At 40.0% G+C, this 22,126-nt stretch overlaps 3 protein-coding genes and 1 non-coding gene across 5 annotated transcripts; 3 read left to right on the top strand and 1 right to left on the bottom strand.

The window, feature by feature from the left end:
* Window positions 1-2,339: 2,339 nt before the first annotated feature.
* LOC6529103 (mitochondrial intermediate peptidase) lies at window positions 2,340-6,195 on the bottom strand. Its single transcript, XM_002090080.3, has 3 exons — window positions 5,140-6,195; window positions 4,548-5,077; window positions 2,340-4,462 (listed from the first exon to the last, which is right to left on the bottom strand). The coding sequence occupies exons 1-3, from the start codon at window positions 5,272-5,274 to the stop codon at window positions 3,028-3,030; spliced, it is 2,100 nt and encodes a 699-aa protein (XP_002090116.1). The 5' UTR covers window positions 5,275-6,195; the 3' UTR covers window positions 2,340-3,027.
* LOC6529104 lies at window positions 2,619-2,997 on the top strand. Its single transcript, XM_002090081.4, has 2 exons — window positions 2,619-2,761; window positions 2,839-2,997. Exons 1-2 carry the CDS (start codon window positions 2,700-2,702, stop codon window positions 2,933-2,935), a joined length of 159 nt encoding a protein of 52 aa, XP_002090117.1. The 5' UTR covers window positions 2,619-2,699; the 3' UTR covers window positions 2,936-2,997.
* A 179-nt stretch (window positions 6,196-6,374) lies between the features above and the next one.
* Window positions 6,375-21,497, top strand: LOC6529102 (nuclear pore membrane glycoprotein 210). Of its 2 annotated transcripts, XM_002090079.4 has the most exons (19): window positions 6,381-6,616; window positions 6,689-7,748; window positions 9,486-10,853; window positions 10,915-11,665; window positions 11,726-12,043; window positions 12,484-12,615; window positions 12,681-12,880; window positions 12,941-13,204; window positions 13,397-13,522; window positions 13,603-13,708; window positions 15,921-16,042; window positions 16,098-16,196; window positions 16,253-16,486; window positions 16,586-16,732; window positions 17,379-17,531; window positions 19,156-19,291; window positions 19,366-19,416; window positions 21,025-21,099; window positions 21,169-21,497. In XM_002090079.4, exons 1-19 carry the CDS (start codon window positions 6,462-6,464, stop codon window positions 21,300-21,302), a joined length of 5,631 nt encoding a protein of 1,876 aa, XP_002090115.1. In that variant the 5' UTR covers window positions 6,381-6,461; the 3' UTR covers window positions 21,303-21,497. The 2 variants fall into 2 exon arrangements, with proteins under 2 accessions (XP_039227269.1, XP_002090115.1); XM_039371335.2 differs by lacking the exons at window positions 21,025-21,099; window positions 21,169-21,497 and adding an exon at window positions 20,780-20,814 and having other exon boundaries at window positions 6,375-6,616.
* LOC120320882 lies at window positions 12,077-12,216 on the top strand. The gene has a single exon (XR_005560458.1).
* Window positions 21,498-22,126: the final 629 nt, after the last annotated feature.

Here is a 22,126-nt window from a genome sequence, read left to right as displayed (position 1 = left end):
CTGGCATGCCCACAAACCGCCCAAAACTGCCACGCCCACAAACCGCCGAAAGCTGCCACGCTCACACTTTGTCAACCACCCGACTACAAAGAAGTTCCACTTGGCCATGTTTCGACCATTATCTGTAGTGATAGTGATTTTCACGACTCTGTCCTGTAATGCCCAAAGTTAGTACACTGATTTTAGAGTGATGCATTTGCGAATGCACCTTGTGGTCCTGTCCATCCTTAAGCTATTGAAACCAGTTGGCTGAGCACGAATTTTGTTTGAGAAAATAAACATTTTTTCTTATAGCAAAAGTTTAATACAAAATTTCTTTTGCTCAAATTCCCCAAAGTTCCCAGACTATCACATTTCCGTTACTCAGCCTTTGGAAATGCAAACAAAAAATTTTAACGTATTTCTGGCATATTGATAGAAACGGTAATAAAGAACGCTATAGTCGCGTGCCCCGACTATCTGATACCCGTTACTCAGCTAGTGAAAGTGCGACGGAGAAATTTCAACATTTCTATCGATTTAACAAAAATCATTTTGCCATTTCTACTATAACGCCCCCAAACCACGAAAAAAACTTTAGTGTTGAAACTTTCTATAGCTGAGCAACGGGTATCAGATAGTCGGGAAACTTGACTATAGCTTTTTTTGTCAAACTTTTGTGGTATTTATTGGATCTTTTCTTATTGTGATACTAAATAAAAATTGTTATTTAATGGATCTTCTCTTGTAATTATGTATTCAAATTTTATTATATAACTTAGATAATTACAATTTGATATATTTGTATAAGTTTGAGACGGCCCTCGGATTTCTTTGCTGGGCTGAAGAATCTTTGCTCTTCAGGCGGCTTTGACTGCATAGACGCGTAAGCGACTTTGCTTGATGTTTACTCTTTCTCATCTGGATTTCATCGTTGATGAGATTTATGTGGAGTTCTTTATGGATGCTTTCGCTGCGTAGGTGCCATGGTGCCCCAGTGATAGTTCGCAAAATCGCTGTATAATTTCAATGTTTGTTTTTGAAGCGTTTCTCCATAGTTTACATCCGGATTTCCAGATGGGTATCAGCACGGTATTGTAGAGCAGTACTTTGTAATGCAATAAATAAGCCAGTGAAGATTGGCTGCTTTATTCTTCATACGAGTCCTTCTAGATTCTATAAGACGCCGACAGGTGAGGCGAACAGCTTGGTTAACGCCGAGATATGTTACTACTTCTGAATGTGTGATAAATGTATTGTCTAGGGTACAGAATAGGCAGGTTTATTTTAATGTTAAATGTCTGCTTTTGGTCTTGTTTATTTTAATGCGCCAGTCCGAAAATCATCTTTCCACGCCGGGTAAACTGATATTTACATACAATTCTACCAGAGTCGTCTGATGGTTAAATTTTTTGGCATTATTTTGCTGTATTTTTTATATGGGACATCGCAATATCCGGTTGAATTATGAAAAAATCTCATCGGTATAAGCGGTTTGTCGCTTACAGCGGAGACGTACTAACCGGAGGTCCTTTCATATAACTTTGTATGGGGACCAACCAAGCCATCGAGTTTCTGTCGCAATAACCGGACGGAAGCTTGAAAGTTGAGATTAAACATGCAAACTCCAAAAACATAGACGCAGCACAAGTTTGTTGACTCATGTTGCTACGCCCACAAACCACCCAAAACTGCCACGCCCACAATTTTAAAAAACGTTTTGATATTTTTTCCTTTTTGGTATTAGTCTTGTAAATTTCTATCGATTTGTCAAAAAACTTTTTGCCACGCCTACTCTAAAGCTCACAAACCGCCAAAAACTGTCAGTGTTGAAATGTCTCCTTCGCACTTCCACTAGCTGAGTAACGGGTATTAGATAGTCGGGGAACTCGACTATAGCGTTCTCTAATTTTTGGATTCTGATTGTTGATTTTTTGTTATTTTGATGGCTGTTTTCTTTTTATTGTTATTTAGCGATCCATTCCAGTCTGTGCGGTCGGCACGATGTTCTTGTTTATGTTTCAGATTGGTGACAGCGCAGTAGAAAATACTCAATATATGTATGTATTCAAGCGATGGTGCATTTATTTATTTGTTTTATATTTATAACCACTCACTTTACTCAATCGACCAATTTTATACGGAGCTCGATAAAAACATGTCTTCACACGTCATCGAACGAACTCATCATACAGCATTCTGCCTTGTTTTTTATCAAAGCGTTAGAATTATTTTATTAGCGAAAACTGAAAGGTTTTCAACGAATGCGTTACAATAAAATGTATGTACATACCTTGGGCGAAAAATAGAAGGAGATTTGAAGTATTCCTTGTCTATGCCAAAGGTACAAAGTCAAAAAATTAGATAGTGTTAATAAATTAGTTGAGTTATATTAAATCATATAGACAAAGTATAATTCCTTTTGATTTATTCTAAAGTAATTAATTTGTATTGCTTGCAATTTTTTGTAAAACAAGACCGCGACATGAAAAAATGTAACTCCAAAATTTCGATTTTAGGATTTTCAGCCATCTCAAATGTTTTGCGCCATTTACAAGTGCTACCACTCTGTTGAATACAAAAATTAACAAAAAATACCGAATGGAAAGCATAACGTCAGGGCTGAATCATTCGTTCACAGCTGTCAGCATTTCCTCGTGCTAAATACAGTATAACGAAATCGAGCTGAAAATTACAAAATCCGAAGAAATTTAATCAAAATGGTGAAGTCTTCAAATCCCCTGAACATCGTGCGAAGCATCTACAACAATGAGTTTCAATGGTGAGCGTGCCTACATTCCTCGTAATTGCAATCAATACGAATTTATGTAATCGGTACCTTTGTTATTTCCCATGCAGGATGCTGGTCAAGAGCTACGGACTGTTCTTTTTGGGAGTGCGTTTGGCCAAGGAGTTCGTGGGTGTTGAGCTGATGCCGGCGCTGGGGCAAGCCTGAAAATACTGCCAATATTAAAAATTCCAAAACGGCATTAAAGTTAACTAAGTATAATACAAAAAGAGGTAGATTCAGCTTTATGATTTTTTGTATTAACTTCTGCTGATCATAAGGTCATTGATTTTTGACTCGTCGGCGTCAATCTCTTTGATAAGACTTTCGGCCAAAACGCTGGGTGTCATCTCGCGCTGCAGAAAGTTGGCCACCAGCTTACGGCTGGGCACTGCTCCTCCATGAGCAAGAATTTCGGCGCGATATTTCTCACCAGCCTGCCGGTTGAATGGGTTGGCTTCAAAGTACGTCTGCCAGATCCACGAAGCGATTGTTTTCGAAACAAGGTAGGCATAATACTTGGCTCCGTAGCCTACAAGGTGGGAAAATCGTAGCTGCCACGCAGTGTTCTCTACGTAAGGAAGGCCGTAGTAATGATCCTGTACTGAGCGCAGGGTTTCTGTGCTACTTCTGCCATGACTAGCCGATGCTCCGTGATATTCCTGGTCCAGCGCTGAGTAGAACACCTGAAGTTGGGTCTCGCTTGCTGCGAACAGGTTCTTGGAAGCGCACAGACGTCTTAGCATATCCTCGGATATTGGTTCGTGGGTCTGAAAGTGACGGGCAAAGGTTCGCAGTACACGGGGATCGCCCGCAAAGTACTCCATGAGTACACTGGGAACCTCAGCGAAGTCCGTGGAACAGCGCGTTCCTGTCACATGCTGGTGCTCGGTGCGAGCTAGCATCGAGTGCATTGCATGGCCCATTTCGTGAAATAGGTTGTCCAATCGCGCTGGTGACAGCAGCGTTGGTCCCTTCCAACGCGGTTGTGCTAGACCCAGCATTACAACTACCACGGGAAGCTGGTAGGAGCCATCCGGCATACGCTTGCCGCCCTGAATGGTAAAATGGCAGTCCTGATTTGGCTTGCCCATTCTCTCATAGAAGTCGCAGTAAATGTAGCCCAGCAGTCCTTCCGTCTCGTGGACTACGGCAAGCTTGTAGATGTCGTTGTGCCATGCCTCGCCTGGCATCAAATCTATGTTTTGCAAACGGATGCCGTAAAGCGCATGCAGCAAGTTGTCCAGACCTTCCATGCAACCGCCAAGGGAGAAATATGGCAGGAACTCGTTGGCATGCTCCTCAAATAATTGCCGCCTCAGCTGGTTGGTATAATACGGTGTATCCCAAACTTCGGTTCTTGCATCCGCCTTTCCGCCTTCGCTGCGTTTCATTTGTGACATCCGGGCAAAATCGGAATTAGCGCGCGGTCGCAGCTTTTCTGACAACTCGTTGATAAACTCTCGGACCACCTCGGGCTTCTCCATCGTGCTACCTTTCAGGGCCCTGTGGCCATATGTATCGAAGCCACAGCTACGCGCCAGTTCATGCCGACAAAGAAGCAGGTCTCGGAGAAGATCCTCCTGGCTCTTCGACGGTTGCAGGTACAACCGGTAGGCAGCCTCCCGCATCTCGACTTTCTCTGCGTTTGTGCACAGTCCAGTGATAACTACATTTTCTCCGGAGGAAGGGAAGCTAAATAAATATTAGTATAGTATAGTATTAATATAGTATAATATATATTTTAGTATAGCCTAGAAAGGATTATATATGAACTTACTAGTTGCGAAAGGATTCAGGGACTTGGCTGCTCGGAAGAACACTAGGTTGGACGGCTCCACTCATGAACTTCTGGCCTAGCTGAAGAATATAATCGTTTAGCCGTACAACGCGCATACGTTCCTCCTCGGGCAAGTGGATCCCACACTGCTCGAAGTCGAAAAGGAACAAACGTGCCACATGCCTGTCCACTTCGCTGGTGGGCATCTTGTCCCCATGATCCACCACTTGGCTTAAGGCCTTATAGATGGGCTTATGCGTGTTAAGGCTCTCGACCATTCCGCAAATGCTTATGCACGCCTGCTCTGCTGCTTGTGTGTACCTGCTCTGAGGATGCGCAATTCGTACAAACTCTGCGAGGTCCGCCACCTTGCACAATGAGTCAGAAAGCTCGTCAAAAATGTCGACCATCTTCCGACGTCGTTGATCGGAGATGGCTTCTGAAATAAGCTCCTGCGTCCGGCTTTCCACATTGTCTCGTAGAAGATAGAAACCCTCAAAACTTCGCAGCTCGGGCATGCCAAAAAGGCCCTATGGGAAAAAGGGTCATACATCAGTCAGAGGTTCTAAATTTTACAGACTTTGACACTTACAACATCGTCGTGGGTAAAGTTAATCCGCCTCGCCGGAGGCGCATTAAACGCCATAGCCAGCGGCGTCCACGTAGAGACTCTGCGGCTACAGCTTCGGGTTCGCCAGCGCAGCAAGCTTCGACTAAATTCTAGCATGACTCTTCCCCAATGCCGTATTACTTAAATTGCTTGTTTATAACGAAATGGTTACATGTGAAGTCAGCTGTCGGCGAAGTTATATGGTTGCCAGACAGGCAAACAAACACACATCACTGCGTGTGCAGCCCTATTAAGTAGAGTGGTGTTAATACTATTTTTCAAGAGTTGTCTGCAGTATTAACTGAATTGTAACCATTTCAAAAAATACGTTTACCTTACGTTAAGTTTAAAAATTACAGAAAAGTAAATGTTACATAGGTCTAAGAGATGTAAAGCTCCCATTCAAAATGTGCTTACAGTTCTATTCAAAATTGAAAGGAATATAGTAACCTGAAAAAAAAACAAGATTTGGCACTGTACCAGGGCCAATAAACCTCTTCCCACGGTCATTCAACCAAAATATAGCGAATAAAATATATAGAAGAAAGCGTTTCCGACCATATAAAGTATATATACTCTTGATCAGGATCAATAGCCAAGGAGATCTGGCCATCCCCGTCTGTCTGTTCCGTCTGTCCGTATGAACGCTTCCATCTTAGGAAACCTGGAAAGATTAAGCATGCCCAAATTTGCCTCGCCCACACTTTTGAAAAATCTTTTGATTCTTACTCTCTTAATTATTTGTCTTGCCAAATTCTTACATACCAAGAATACTTTGGCCCACAAGTCGAAATGCCAGAAAAATTTTGCACTTCCACATGCTTAGTAACGGGAATCTGATAGTCGGGGACCTCCGCATAGCGTTTTCTCTTCTTATAAATTACTTATAAAATATATATGCGTCGTATAGCCCGAATTCTTTTTCTGAACACTAAAAATTGTATTCTGTTAGAATTCTTTCCATGATTATTTTCTTATTATATTATGTAATAAAAGTTTGGAGCTAGCCATGTCATGGGTCGCGTTATTAATTTTATATGTTACTTCAATAAAATAGTATTCTTATTCAAAAAATCGTTTGCAGGGAATTCCAAAAAAAAAAAAAAAAAAAAAATCCAGGCATATACACTGTTTGTATGAAATATATAAACACTTAGTCTTCAATTATTCCCAAATTATAACACTAATTATGTTTTCCAGTACTATTCAAGTTATCGATAGTTCACACTTCCGATATAGTCATTATTGTTCATCCCTATCAGTTATTAGCATTTCTTACCGCGCGTGGTCCCTTTGCCGGCTCGATGGAATCTACACTTTGTATTGTTTTGCTGATTTTGGCAAGAAAACACGTTACTGAGGCAGCTAGGTTGAATCACCCGCGTGTTTTACTGCCTATATTTGAAGAGAAGGCTATTAACTTTACCCTGGAAGTCGACGAGCCAAACTGCTACAAATGGTAAATCGACTTCATACCGACCTGCTGCCTTTTAAACTAATTGAACTACTACTAATATGCTAAACTCTGCAGGTCGTCTTCGCGCCAGGATTTGATATCTGTCATGCCAATTTACAAGGGGTTCAGTGAGTGTGCATATCAGGCGGTGGTGACAGTCCGCACTCACGATCGTCGGAGAAACACTGCAATCGTCTTTGCCGAGGAAGTGCACACGGGCGACACTCTGCGATCCGACGTGATTGTGGATGCCATTGCCAGTCTAAATGTGCGCACCGCCACCCGGCAACTTTATCTGGAGGAGGCGCCTGCCATTTTCGAACTGCACGCCTTTGATGAGCAGGGTAACGAGTTTTTTACCTTGGAGGGAATTGAGTTTGACTGGGAGATTTCGGAACCTGATAGCAATAAACCCACCGCAATGCGCTACCTCGCGTTTACGGACAGTCCCTACCACACGGTGCCGCCCACCCTGGAAAAATTTGAAGCTGACGGCAAAAAGGGGCACATGATCCTCCTTGAAGGCATTAACACTGGCACCGCCAAGGTGACCATCGGCATGCCTCAAGCCGAGTACAAGCATGTGCGGCCAGTCGTGGTGTACATCAGCGTTCTCGCAAACATTATAATAGAGCCCTCGGAGGTAACCATTATGGCCGGAGACTCTGTCTCATTCCGCATTCTCCAGCTGAAAATGGACCGACTACACGTAATAGACAACAATCAGTATTATCTGGAGATGGAGGACTCCAGCATTGCACACCTTCGGGGCAACACTGCCACCGGAGCGGCTCTCGGTCGCACCCAGGTTTTTCTGCGAGATCGCAACATGGCGGACTCTGATAAGGTTCAAAAGGGTCCCAGCGCTTTATTGACTGTTGCATATCCAAATAGGTTGTCCATCAGCCTTTTGCCCCATCTCAATTGGGTAACAGTGCAAGGCGAGCATCACGTTATTGCGTTGGATCTTTTTGCTGCCGACGGTCAGAAGATAACAATGGGCACCAAATATTCGATCAACTCAGAAGTAGATGAGTCCTTGTTCGCCATTGTTGACCGTACTCGGAACGGAAGCCGCCTTTTCGGTCTGGCAAAAAAAGAGGGCATCACACAGGTGTATGGCTCATATAAAGACGTAAGTTTATAACTAAAATGTTTGTTAAGGATTAGGAAGTTTTAATATATATATATACCTATGTATATATAAGCTAATCACCTAACTATATATAAGACTCATTCCATACAAATAATACGGTTTTATTTAGAGCCCCACCAAGTACTACCGTAAACATAGTACATACATTTCTAAAAACGGGTAACAGATGAACATAGATAAGCGAGTGACTTAAGCACTTAGTAATAATGTCGAACCTTGATAATGATTTTAATGCCAGTTATTTTTGTCTACTGAGTTCTTTCATGCTACAGGATACTAGGAAATACTTGTTATACCCGTTACTTGTAGAATAAAAGGGTATACTAGATTCGTTAAAAAGTATGTAACAGGATCAATAGCCGAGTCGATCTGGCCATGTCCGTCTGTCCGTTCGTCTGTCTGTCCGTCCGTATGAACGCTGAGATCTCAGGACCAACTACAGCTAGAAAGTTGAGATTAAGCCTACAGACTCCAGAGACATAGACGCAGCGCAAGTTTGTCGATTCATGTTGCCACTCCCACTCTAACGCCCACAAGCCGCCCAAAGCTGCCAACCCCACACTTTAAAAAAATGCTTTGATATTTTTCCATTTTTGTATAAGTCTTGTAAATTTGTATCTATTTGCCAAAAAACTTTTTGCCACGCCCACTCTTACGCCCACAAACCGCCAAATAGTTTTGAAGACTCTCCTTCGCACTTCCACTAGCTGAGTAACGGGTATCAGATAGTCAGGGAACTCGACTATAGCGTTCTCTCTTGTTATATATCAAAAAAGATTTTATTTACTAAGGGAAAAAAATAGTTTACTCATTGGTCTATTAATGCTGTCCGGCTATCGTCCTTTAAAGTGGTATTTCTCTTTGAATATTTTCCCAGGTTCCATGATTCCTATAAAATGCAATGCCATTTCTGACTTTTCCACGCGAAAAATGTAAAGTCTTACAAATTAGTAGAATACTTGTGTTTTTTCGTATTATTCCCATATTAGCTTTCTTTCGGCCGGATTTGTATTTATACCCGTTACTCGTAGTATGTAGTAGAAGTATGTAACAGGCAGAAGGAAGCGTTTCCGACCATATAAAGCATATATATTCTTGATCAGGATCAATAGCCGAGTTGATTTGGCCATGTCCGTCCGTCCGTCCGTCTGTCTGTCCGTATGAACGTCGAGATCTCAGGAACTACAAAAGCTAGAAAGTTGAGATTAAGCATACAGACTCCAGGGACAGACGCAGCGCAAGTTTGTCGAATCATGCTGCCACGCCCACTCTAACGCACGCAAACCACCCAAAACTGCCACGCCCACACTTTTGAAAAATGTTTTAATATTTTTTCATTTTTGTATTGGTGTTGTAAATTTCTATCGATTTGTCAAAAAACTTTTTGCCACGCCCACTCTAACGCCCACAAACCGCCAAAAAGATTTGAAGACTCCTTCGCACTTCCACTAGCTGAGTAACGGGTATCAGATAGTCGGGGAACTCGACTATAGCGTTTTGTTGTAGTCATTGCGGTCAAATTGTTTTAGTAATTAATACTTTAGTTTTTAAACTAAACTTTATTGGAAAAAGCACAAGTTTGACGATTTTAGCTAAAGGTGGCTTAAGTATATGAGCTGAGCGAAATACTCCTCTTTGACATTTATTAAATTTTTTGGAAACCCCCTAAATTCCCGCGAACACCTAGTACATGTATTAATTTCCTTTTTATTGCAGCTGTCGGTACAAGCTGAACTTCAGATCTTCGAGGAGCTTCAGTTAGTGCCAACCAAGGTGGTGTTGCCCTACGATCCGAACAGTGTAAAACCTTTAAAGCTGCAGTTTCATGCAGCTGGCGGAGATAACAACTACGTTTGGTTCTCAGGAAATCCACAAGTGCTTCAGATTGACCCCCAGGGCCTAGCCACAACTGAAATTCGCGACGTGAAATCTGCTAACGTGAACCAGGAGGTTCTAAAAGATGGTAGTAAACTGACCGCCCACACTACCGTCAAGGTGGCTCTATTCAAAAACCAAAAAATTTCTCGTCTTGCACATATATACTTTCTTCCCCCTGAGCGCCTTCAGATCACGCGCAGCAACTTTGAGACTGCCCTGAAAGACTTCGTACATGTGCATGTGAGCGTATACGCTCGAATTAACAATACAGAGGTTCCCTACACAAGTTGCGGCAGTCTTCACTTCCAACTAGACTTCAGCCATCCCATTCTGCAATTGGAGAGTAATGAAGGGGAGGAAGCTGCTCAGGAGGCGTGTCATGTGCTGCGGTTGCGGGCCACCGCTGTGGGCACCACCTCGCTGCGCGTCTCCTATATGTATCTGGACAAAGTGCTTTACGACATTATTGATCTGTACGTTTTTGAGCCCTTAGTCGTGTTTAATCCCCTAGAAAACGAAGTGGTTCTTCCCGTCGGGTCATCCCGTAATATAATTTATACTAATGGACCGCAGCGTAGTTTTACTGTGGCAGCCGAAATCACAAAATCTACTACATTTGACGAAAAAATATTACAAGTGTCTGAGCTAGAGTTCGACACACAAAATTTGATAACCGCGTTCACTGTCTTGTGTCGTGAGCTGGGCGAAACGCAGTTCACTTACCGGGTGCATAATAATCTTTCCACCTCTAGCTTTGTGGTATATCGATCAGAGGCGACCACAAAGGTGCATTGCGTCAGCCCTCGCTTCTTAAAGCTGTATGCTCGCCATAACCTGCGTGACTCCTGTCCCCTAGAGAAGCGCACTTCGTTATTATTCCTGAAAGACCCAGAGAACAAGATTGAAATTGAAATCGATGTACAAGATTCGAATAATCGTAGGCTTATGAATATCAGCTCACTGGGTCTTGACTGGGAGTTTGCCGCTGGTGAAGAGCGATACCAGAAGAACATTATCCCGCACCGTCAGATTTCTGAATTGGAATTTAATCATGGAGTTACCCTGCCGAGTCGCGATCTTCTTGTCTTAACGTTGAGTGAAGTGACGACTAAGTTCCGCATCAAGGGAACGGTATCCCAGTATAACGACAAACTACTTGCCCAACAGGGTATTTACGCGGAGCGTCCTCCATTTGGAATCAAAAATGTAAGTTATCCTCTTCAACGTTAATTATCCTTAAATAATTCGTTTTGCTACTTATTTGCAGCCTCAGACGGGGTTAGTATACACTCCTTTGATTGAAAATGAAATTAGGTTCCACACGGTAAACAGCACGTTGTTGCCAAAAGATTACGTGAGCATTTTTCTAGCTTCGGGCTATAGCGAGCGTATTCCAATCGCGCAAGGCAGCGGTTACTTGCAGCTGGAACTCTCCGAGGTGGGCATTGTTGAAGTTGAATACAATGAAAAGACACGTATCCTAGTGCTGTCGCCACTGCGCTTTGGCCATGTTCGTCTTGAGTTAACCGACCGTTGTTTAATAAACGAACCCAGCCATTTATCCATCTCTGTTGTTGGAATCGGGTCTATTGAAGTAGCTAGCATGGACCGGCTAGAACGAACTACTAAAATCGAAGCTATCGTCAGGCTTTTTGATACCAACGAAAACCTCTTGCTCGTGGACCGTAGCAAACTTAGTGCGTACGATTTATCCGAGGTCGTCTTTGATCAAAGTGTATTGAGCGTGCGCTTAGGCGAGCAGGATAATCTAGGACCCGGAGAGATTCGCTACACCATTATGGGCAACCAAGTCGGCGAAACCAAAATATTTTTTGAGTCTGGCAAAGGCATTCATAAGGTGAAAAGCGACCCTGTAAACATTCAAGTTTTCGCTCCAATTCGTCTCTTTCCTCGCGACTCAACCCTAGTAGTGGGGAGCAGTATACATGTCTACTACCAGGGAGGACCGGTCCCAAATACCAACATGATATTCTCAGTGGAGAAGGAGCAAGTAGCAAGTCAGTTTTTTTTGTGTATCAACTTAACATTAGTTAATCTTTTTTGATTTTTATTCGCAGCTATAAGCTCTACTGTTGTTACGGCCCATAAGCTTGGGACTACCAAAATCGTTGGCAAGTGTCTTTTAAAAAACCCTGTCACCGGAAAGGACGAGGTGGTCTCCCAGGACTCGGTGGAGGTACACGTAGTGGCCCTCAGGGGAGTTCAGATTCGAACGCCTTTGGTCCGCATTCATATCGGAGCCATAATGCCAGCCACCTTGTGGGGTCTTTCTGATTTGTCGCCCATAGTACTGGCTACCATGCAGAACACTAAAATTTCCTGGAAAGTAAGCCAACCGCAGGTGTTAGAGATATTTAACGTATTTACGGCTGCAGGTGAGTGTAATTTACCTATTGCTTAGTTAACATAAACGTGTTCGGATACCGCTGTAGAGATAAGAGACTAAAGCTCTATGGCCACCAAGTGCACGGATAAAAAATTTAAAATGTTCTTCGATGAGCCTGCCTGATTGAGTGTCAAAGCATGCACAGATACGGAATATACAAGCCTTGAAATCACTGTTAAATTTGACACAACTAGATACAACAAGAGAGATTAAGATACTCAGGTGGACAGACATACGGACATGGTCAGATCAATTTAGGAGATCCCTACATTCATAAGGACTAACAAACCGTCGTACGGACTTTTGCAATGTGGTACAAACACTTGTACAAACACACATAACAAATAAAAATGCATGACGCCAGGTTTCTTGTAATCTGCAAAACGAGCTCTTGCCCAATTAATAACTCAACATGCTTTAAAATTGCAGGAATAGAGTACCAGAGTGAGGATTTAATATCGGTTAGAGTAAAAGCCCTTAATCCCGGAAAGGTTACAATAACAGCATCGGTTATTTTGGCAGACGGGACATTGCTGCCACCAGCTACAGTGGAGCTACTAGGTACGTACAAGCTCACACGGCCACTTATGTATGTCTGTACAATAAGAATTCAAAATGAATTACAGTTTTTAAAACTCTGGAATTGTTAACACCAAATGCCATTAAAATGGATTCCATTTTGGCTGCTCCGCGAAGCACTCTTCAGCTTAAATGTAATATGGATGATGTGGTCTATAAACTGGACGATCGAAGTAATGGCATTGTTAATGTAACACCAGATGGCCTTGTACACACAAAGGACTTGCTTGGCCGTGATCTAATAATTGTGAGAACTTGCATATTGAACTGTACACGGGTAGACTCGAATTTTGTATTTATGATCTAGGCGACGACAACGGACCAATCACTACCCATAGGAATGGAAGTTAAAAATGTGCAATACATTTTAGTAACGCTGATGCCAATTCTAAAATTTAGAAAGCTTGAACACAAGATCCCTCGTGGAATGAACTTTGTGTTTAAAGTGTCGCTTCACGACAATTTAGGCAACGAGTTTTCACACAACACCGAGGATGCCAACGGACTACGATATGAACTCGGGAACAAAGATGATGTTGATGTTCAGATAGATAATAATCTGACGTTTGCGGTAAGTTTCATTAAATCATATGAGGGTAACGCTCCATTATTGTCTTGTCAAATTCTAAATTTGCCTTTCTCCAAGTAGCTAAAGAAATCTCATCCCAGCCATAAAGTGGAAAGACATTTTTTTACACGAATACTTTCATGTTCTTCAAATTCAAGTTAAACGCCTATTTTTCTGTTACACACTTTCATATAGTTGAACTTGATGCGGGAGACCAACAATTTTATTGCTATTAGTCTAAGGGACTCAACGGGTGTCAAGCACTCCATGGACTTCATAAAGCTATCTGTTGTCGAGCCGGACAATTTATTTCCTACCAAGGTAATTATTAGTAACCCTCTTATGGAACAACCGTGGTCTGTACAATCTTTCGCTTTTACAAAACTCTATCCTTCCGGCAGACAACTTTCTCTGTAGGCGACATCATTTGTTTCGATTCACCTTTAACGTTATCATCGACTTGGAGAAGCTCGAATCAGCAGATTGTTTTTATTAATAAACAGACAGGTAAATAATTTACTGCTTACTCTTTACTTAAATCCCAACTTTGTTGTGTTTATTTACACTATTTACATTATTATTTATTTACATTTAATATAAACTAACTGAGATTTATTCATTTTTTTTTAATTTAAACGATTTAAACTTTTTAATTTTAAAAGCTTTAAGCTTTGTTCAGATCAATAAAAGTCTTGATTAGAATTGTATATTATTTCGCAAATAGGGTTTTAAAGTTCCTGGCATTAGTATAGCATTATAATCACAAGTTTGGGACGCAGTTATAGTGACGTTTTCGACTTCATAAGATATATATTCTTATTCCTGTGTTTTAAAATATTTTAAATAGAGGATTTCGAACTTCGTTTGTTTATATCAATATCTTTTTTACACCTGCAAATATATCTTCAGGACAGTGTGCAAAGCCGTCAACTACAAAAAAAAACAAGAGAGAACGCTATAGTCGAGTTCCCCGACTATCTGTCCGTCTGTCTGTCCGTCCGTATGAACGCTGAGATCTCAGGACCAACTACAGCTAGAAAGTTGAGATTAAGCCTACAGACTCCAGAGACATAGACGCAGCGCAAGTTTGTCGATTCATGTTGCCACTCCCACTCTAACGCCTACAAACCGCCCAAAGCTGCCACGCCCACACTTTTGAAAAATGTTTTGATATTTTTTCATTTTTGTATTAGTCTTGTAAATTTCTATCTATTTGCCAAAAAACTTTTGGCCACGCCCACTCTAACGTCGCACAAATCGCCAAAAACTGTCCTTCGCACTTACACTAGCTGAGTAACGGGTATCAGATAGTCGGGGAACTCGACTATAGCGTTCTCTCTTGTTTTTGTATTAGTTTTGTAAATTTCTATCGATTTGCCAAAACACTTTTTGCCACGCCCACTCTAACGCCCACAAACCGCCCAAAGCTGCCACGCCCACTCTAACGCCCACAAAACGCCAAAAACTGTCATTGCTAAACTTCGCACTTCCACTAGCTGAGTAACGAGTATCAGATAGTCGACTATAGCGTTCTCTCTTGATTATTTTATAAAAAATATATATCTGACCCCACCTCAGATTTGACAAACAAAATGTTGCCGTCGGCAACAACAATTTACGATTTGGTAAGGGGTCGATAAGTACGTCGCCAAAAGCTATCGCAAAGGTTTCCATACTGTTGGTGAACCGAAACAGGCAGATAAAAATACTTACAAAATATAAAAGAATTCACTAATTAATTAAAAGAACGACCACACGTGTTCTTTGTAATTTAATTTAATTACTCAAATGGTCAAAAAGCAGTAAAAAAGTAAATGCGAACGCGTTCTTTGATTTTAACAAATAACATAAAACATTCCTTTGAGCAGCAAGAAGCGATGGTAAAAAAAACATTCTGATAGCAAAACGATAGCAAAAATTTTGCGAAAACCAGAGAACCTAAAAACGAAATCGTACGATTTGGCCCAAAGCGAAATCAATAACTTACGATTACCAGAGGATGCCTGAATATTCTTTCTTGTTAAACATATTACTCGGTTAGTTTATGAGTAGACTATATTCGTTAAGAAGTGAAAGGAAGTGTTTTCGACCTTATAACGAATATTTCGGGAACTATATAAGCTAGAAAAGTTGGGATTAGAAATACATATTCTATTGATGCCTGCTGTAAATTTGATTCAGAACGTGTTCATGCACACAATATATATGTTCTTGATCAGGGTCAATAGGGAAATCTATCTTGCCATGTCCGTCCGTATAAACGTCGAGATCTCTGAAACTATACTAGTTAGAAAGATAAAGTATGCAGATTCCAGTGAGATAGAGAAAGCGCACGTTTGTTGGCCCATTTTTTACGCCCACAAACCGCCCAAAATTCCCACGCACACGTTTAAAAAATGTTTAAATATTTTTTCATTTTTATGTTTGTCTTGTAAATTAATATCGATTTGCCAAAAATATGCCAACTTTTATCGACATATTAAAAACAACTTTGTCCAAGATAAATGTTAAAATTTCTCGTTCGCACATTTACTAAATGATTAACGGGCATCTAATTGTCGTGAAACTCGACTATTGCGTTCTCTTTTGTTTGAATTATATTATACAAAGGCATTAAATTTCTATTTGCCGCATGTAAACATCTAAATGATATTTTGTTTTATATTTGTTTGAAATAGCGTGATCTATAACGTAACATCGCGTATACCATTTATTACAGGTATTGCCCAGGTGTTAAGTCATCGGCTCAAGCCGGGAGAAAAGATTGAGATCACCAATGGCGACGAGATAAAACGCGGAGGATTTATAAAGTATGACTTGGAAGTTCGTGAATCTGATACGGTATTGCCTTTATACTTACATTTTTGACAACCATATTAACCAACTTTTCCTACAGATTTTGTTTGTGAAATCATTGGACACATTCAGCGGACCGGAGTATCGGGGACAGCTAGTTATTCGCAACCACTTGCAGACCGAAAAGTATAGTAATCTTGTAAGGCCTTTCGAAAATAATCTTGTCTTGTCCTGATACATGGTCCTCTTCGTTAGATTGCACAAAATGTTTCAAAGTGTGCCAGTGAATTGGGAAGCTTGCCAGTGAATGTCTTTACCTGTCGACTGTCGGCCAAGGACTCACTAGGTCGCCAATTACTAGAAATGTACAAAGTTGATGCATTTTTCGATGCTAGCAACGGGCAGTACTCTTGTCGACTAGAGTTGCTCACCAGTTTTATTGAGTTGTTGGCTATTGTCAAGACAAACGATGTCTACCTGGAGCTGGAGGTCAGTCTCATTCGCTTTAATTTATTTTCCACCTGTAATTACCCCGTTTACAGGTGGATTCATTAATTATTTTAAACACACTCTTTCTTCTTTGAACAGGCAGTGGTGACCAAGGGAGTGTCCGATAAAATGTCATTGAAATTAGTACCCGGTATCAAAGTTTTTCCTGAATCTGTGCGTGTCACCGATTTAAAGCCACACGAGATTCACATTAGTGGACTAGACAAGGCGTTGCTCAAGGTTCAGGTAAGTTTCTGGTGGTCATATTTAAAACCATTACCCGTAAGGAATAGTTAAAAGTATAACAGAGCAAGAGCCTCTAGAGAGCTCTGTTCCTATAGCTTTCAAATAAAATTTCAAGAGAGTCACAACAATAAAATTGTGTGCAAATAACCCGTATGGCGTTCTGCATATTCTAATGTCTTTGGTAAGGGGTATACATATATAAAAGTCGCTTAAAAGTATGTAACATATACGTAATGTCCGTCCACCTGGCTGTCCGTATAAACTTCGAGGTCTCTAAAATTATAAGTGATATATGATATTGTGCATGTGAATTTACACCTTACTTGTGTAAAATGGTTTCAAAAGATTGCCACGCCCGCAAAGAGCGAAAAACTGTCCCGCCCACACCATCAAAAAGGCTTTTACAAAAGACAATTAATTCTATTGCAGACAAAAGTGCTGTACGAACACATTCAAACCAAAACATTTGATCACAGCCAATCCTTTTTGTTTGCCACATGGGTTCACAACCAGCTTTAATCTTTTGAAGCCAACAGAAATGTTTTCTCATAACATTCTCTCTCAGAAACAGTATATGTCTCTCGCAGAGAGAATAAAATATAAAATATCGTTTTTGTTATTATTTTTGTTTGCGATATTCCACAAGGTGAAGCCATCGGATTCAAAATATTTTGCTGTGGATTTCATCGAGCATGGACATGGTCTAAGCAAATACCGTTTACAACTGTTTGAGGACTTTCCGCTGGATGAACACTTCTACATTTTAGTAATGTCACCGGAGACAAAACAGAGTATCGAGGTGAGTCTTTGTTTTCATTAGTCGTATAGCCAATTTTTTTAAAATAATTTAACTTTAGTTATTATGACAATTTGACATTATGAGACTAAAAAAATTATGAGTTTACAAATCTTAATTATATAATTATATTTAATAGTTAGGTCTTTTGAACTGTATTTTGGAAAAAAATTGACCTTATGATCAGCTCATTTTTTCATGTACTTTTATTTTTGTTGAATTATCTCTTCTCTGACGGATCGGATGTTCAGGTCTCTGTGGCTATTTTCGTTTTGGATATTCCAGGATGCTCCAGTGATTGTTCTCAGTATCTATGATTGAGCCTTTTTCATAAAGACAATGTTACTACTGCTGGCACTTTCCCATATTTGGTAGCCATACGTGCAAATTGGTTTTAATACGGAATCGTATAATAGGACCCTGTAGTCCAGATAGAGGGATAAACGACTCGAGAGGGGGAACTCGACTATAACGTTCTCTCTTGTTTAGAGAGTTCAGATTAAGCATGCATATTGCAGAGACCTAGACTCAGCGCAAGTTTTCATATGTTGCCACGCCCACTGTAGCACCCACAAACCTCCCAAAACTGGCACGCCCACACTTTTAAAAAATGTTTTGATATTTTTTTTTTGTATTGGTTTTGTTTTTATTAGTACTGATACCAAATGACTTATATTTTTGAATACAAAATAATTATACTTTTTCTAATAATTAAACACACTTTTCGTTATACTTGTTCAACTACTTTTTATACCCGTTACTCGTAGAGTAAAAGGGTATACTAGATTCGTTGAAAAGTATGTAACAGGCAGAAGGAAGCGTTTCCGACCATATAAAGTATATATATTCTTGATCAGGATCAATAGCCGAGCCGATCTGGCCATGTCCGTCTGTCCGTCCGTATGAATGCTGAGATCTCAGGAACTACAAAAGCTAGAAAGTTGAGATTAAGCATACAGACTCCAGAGACATAGAAGCAGCGCAAGTTTTGAAATTTTTCATTTTTGTATTAGTCTTGTAAATTTCTATGAATTTGCCAAAAAACTTTTTGCCACGCCCACTCTAACGCCCACAAACCGCCAAAAACTGTCAGTGTTAAAATTTCTTCTTCGCACATCCACTAGCTGAGTAACGGGTATCAGATAGTCGGGGAACTCGACTATAGCGTTCTCTCTTGTTTTTGTATAAATTAAATAAATAAAGGTTAAAAAATAAAGGCGTTAAAGTGGGCGTTATTAGGTTTGTTACAAGCCAATGCCACGCCCACAAACCGAAAAATTTAAATTAATTTATGAAAATTGTTTTATATAAGATTTATTTAGATTTCTTAAAAAATAAAAATTAGGATGTATAACTTGTTATGTCGTAAACTATCGGAAAGTTACACCAGTTTCAATCCACAAGAGTGCGCGGATTCTTATAAATCCAACGTTATTAGCTTGCTGTGTTTTAGATGCAAAAAAAAAGCACAGCAACGTAAAACTAAGACTTTTGCTAGAACGTAAGCCTGCAGCGGATTGTAAGAGTTAACTTTATTGCAAGAAGGTTAAGCCTTCTTTAAGCAATGTTGAATTATTATTAACTTCTCAAATAACTAATTGATTGATTATATTTTTCGGTATTACAGGTGCCTATTGTCGGCAATACCATGCTGGTCCACAAATGCACAGACCGCCCATATGGCGGTCCTCTGGTGTATCGGATGCTGGAGAATTTGGGCTTCGTGCTGACTACCACGGTTATAATAATCGTTTCCATATGGGGTAAGTTGCAACACAAGGTTCCGAGCCATTTTAATTACACAAATCTTATAATGTTTTTATTACGTCTATTGCAGTATACATGTCTTGCTTTCAAACTCAGGGCGGCACGCAAGTTAACTTCGATGGTAAGTATTACTAAAATTGTTCATGATAACCAAGTAGTTATCAACGCAATTTTTATATCCTCTACTTATAAATTATAGGGGTATACTAGATTTATTAAATTTTATGTAGAAAGCGTTTCCAACAATGTGAAGTATGTATTTACTTATACTCTTCATCAGGATCATTATCCGAGTCGATCCAGGCAAAGACCAATATAATCTCTTAGACGCTCAATGAACATACATTGGTTTTGCCCTATACATCTATTTTATTTTGGGGAGGGAAATTTAAGATTAGAAGAATCTAACAAGAGAGAACGCTATAGTCAAGTTCCCCGACTATCTGATACCCGTTACTCAGCTAGTGGTAGGGAGAAGGAGAGTCTTAAACACAGTTTTTGGCGGTTTGTAGCCGTTATAGTGGGCGTGGCAAAAAGTTTTTTGGCAAATCGATAGAAATTTATAAGACCAATACAAAAATGAAAAAATATTACAACATTTTTCAAAAGTGTGGGCGTGGCAGTTTTGGGCGGTTTGTGGGCGTTAGAGTGGGCGTGGCAAAAAGTTTTTTTGGCAAATCGATAGAAATTTACAAGACCAATACAAAAATGAAAAAATATTAAAACATTTTTCAAAAGTGTGGGCGTCGCAGTTTTGGGCGGTTTGTGGGCGTTAGAGTGGGCGTGGCAACATGAATCGACAAACTTGCGCTGCGTCTATGTCCCTGGAGTCTGTATGCTTAATCTCAACTTTCTAGCTTTTGTAGTTCCTGAGATCACAGCGTTCATACGGACGGACAGACAGACGGACATGGTCATATCGACTCGGCTATTGGTCCTGATCAAGAATATATATACTTTATATGGTCGGAAACCCTTCCTTCTGCCTGTTACATACTTTTCAACGAATCTAGTATACCCTTTTACTCTACGAGTAACGGGTATAAAAATAAAATGGCCTTGCTTGTGTTAGTAAATAACAATGAACTGCAATGATGCATTTCCACAATTCAGTTACCCAAAAACATAATAAAAATCGACGTCTACGCCTGCACAAAACGTGATAAATATTTGATTAGTCGAAGCGAGAAATAAGTGGAAATATTTCAACCAATTTCATTGCAGTTGCATTGCTTGCGGACTGCTATGTCCGCCCAAACTCCAGCAGAGCCGACGTTCTTTCACTAGCTGAGTAACGGATATCACATAGTCAGGGAACTCGACTATAGCCTTCTCTGTTGTTTTTTTTTTACTTTTTACTAAAACACAGTATCGAGAAAAGTTCTGTGTCTGCATCAGGAAGACTTATTTTTAATGCTGTGGACCTACAAATTCCCAAATCTAAGAACATACGATCTTTGTTCTGTTTCCAATTTTTTTTACAGGGACTGTGTTATGGCTGAATGATTATGGGCAATAAGTGCGTAAATTCACATATTAGTTTAGTTCAGTTCCTTGATGTCAGGACTCAATTTTAAAGAATTGTGTAGATGTAGCTCTTGATATCAATTAATTTAACTTATTAATTAATAATATTCATTTAATTACAATTTGGTGATTTGTTTTTAAATTTTAATTTTTCCGGCCAAAAAATTAGACCTTAAACTAAACTATATTCTTCTAATTACAGCATTCCCAAAAAAAAAGTCGGTGACATCGCTAACTGCTTCTCCCAGATTGTTGCATCAAGGCGATACATTTGGAGGTGAGTTTAACTGGGCCAGCTGTAGTACTGTAAAATGTACTTTTTTCTCAATTTGTTTTATTTTGTTAGATTCCTTTAACGTGAGAAACTTTTCTTCGGATCGACGAAGTCAGCAATCGGATGCTTCGTCGGAGGCGTATATTTATGGACACCCTCGACTGAATTCTCCAAACAGATCAGGAAGCTCGACTCGATTTAGTTAGTTGGATACCTAAATTAAAGACTGTCAGCAATCCGACTCGGGTTTTATGTAAAGTATAAGATAAACTCAGGCTTTTGTAATACTTTTATGTGTCTTATGTATCTTAAAGTAAGTTCTTTTCATTCAGACGTCAGAAATAAGTTTATAGGATAAGTCATTAGAAAAGATTAAAATATAGAGTGAGATTGCAACGAAAGGAAGTGGCCAAATATTATCAAACAGATAAGTTAATTTTTGTTCTATGTATCCGCAAAACACACTGCTATTTATTTAAAAGGAATAAATACATATAATAAAATCCGTTCAAACGTGAATATCATTGTGAATGGCACTCTAAGTAGGGTCAATGAGGCACGAGGAGTGGTGCGCAATGAGAATAGTGCCGAAGAACTAAAATTTGTATATGGAACAAAAAGTATTTCAAACTATATATTTGTTACGTAAGCATACCAGTGCCTTGTTCTGAAAAAGGAACTTGGGCCAGGGGAAGGGAATCCGATGTTTGCCCCCATATGCCCGACTTGGGCACGACCAAAGACATTAAAATAGCAAGATGCGTAATGCAGCCTCTTTTTTGGTGGCGGCAATAATTGGTCTCGCGCCGCTTGCGTAAAGTGGATCAGTCGGAAGTGGAATTATTCCGGAACACGTTCTTTCAAAACTCCTTTTCAAGTGAAAGGGGTTTTACAAGTAGAAAAGTTACTATTTTTACTACTACTACTACTATTGCTCAGGTGTGTTTCTAGGTATTTTTCCAAATTAATTATTAGAAACATTTCTTTTGAGTGTAATCTAATTAGAGGAAGTGTTTCCAAAGAATATAAC

Source organism: Drosophila yakuba, chromosome 2L, assembly GCF_016746365.2.
Source record: "Drosophila yakuba strain Tai18E2 chromosome 2L, Prin_Dyak_Tai18E2_2.1, whole genome shotgun sequence".
Lineage (NCBI taxonomy): Eukaryota > Metazoa > Arthropoda > Insecta > Diptera > Drosophilidae > Drosophila > Drosophila yakuba.
The sequence above is the reverse complement of the archived record's forward strand: the minus strand, read 5'-3'. Positions and strand labels throughout refer to the sequence as shown.

Bases quoted from the DNA above. Each gene is read 5' to 3' on its own strand.
- LOC6529103 (XM_002090080.3), bottom strand. From the start codon at position 5,274: ATGCTAGAATTTAGTCGAAGCTTGCTGCGCTGGCGAACCCGAAGCTGT. The intron at 5,078-5,139 runs GTAAGTGTCAAA...TTTTTCCCATAG, and splicing joins ACTTTACCCACGACGATGTT to GGCCTTTTTGGCATGCCCGA. The intron at 4,463-4,547 runs GTAAGTTCATAT...ATATTTATTTAG, and splicing joins CCTGAATCCTTTCGCAACTA to CTTCCCTTCCTCCGGAGAAA.
- LOC6529102 (XM_002090079.4), top strand. From the start codon at position 6,462: ATGGAATCTACACTTTGTATTGTTTTGCTGATTTTGGCAAGAAAACAC. The intron at 13,205-13,396 runs GTAAGTTTCATT...ACTTTCATATAG, and splicing joins ATAATAATCTGACGTTTGCG to TTGAACTTGATGCGGGAGAC. The intron at 16,043-16,097 runs GTATTGCCTTTA...CTTTTCCTACAG, and splicing joins AAGTTCGTGAATCTGATACG to ATTTTGTTTGTGAAATCATT.
- LOC6529104 (XM_002090081.4), top strand. From the start codon at position 2,700: ATGGTGAAGTCTTCAAATCCCCTGAACATCGTGCGAAGCATCTACAAC. The intron at 2,762-2,838 runs GTGAGCGTGCCT...TTTCCCATGCAG, and splicing joins TACAACAATGAGTTTCAATG to GATGCTGGTCAAGAGCTACG.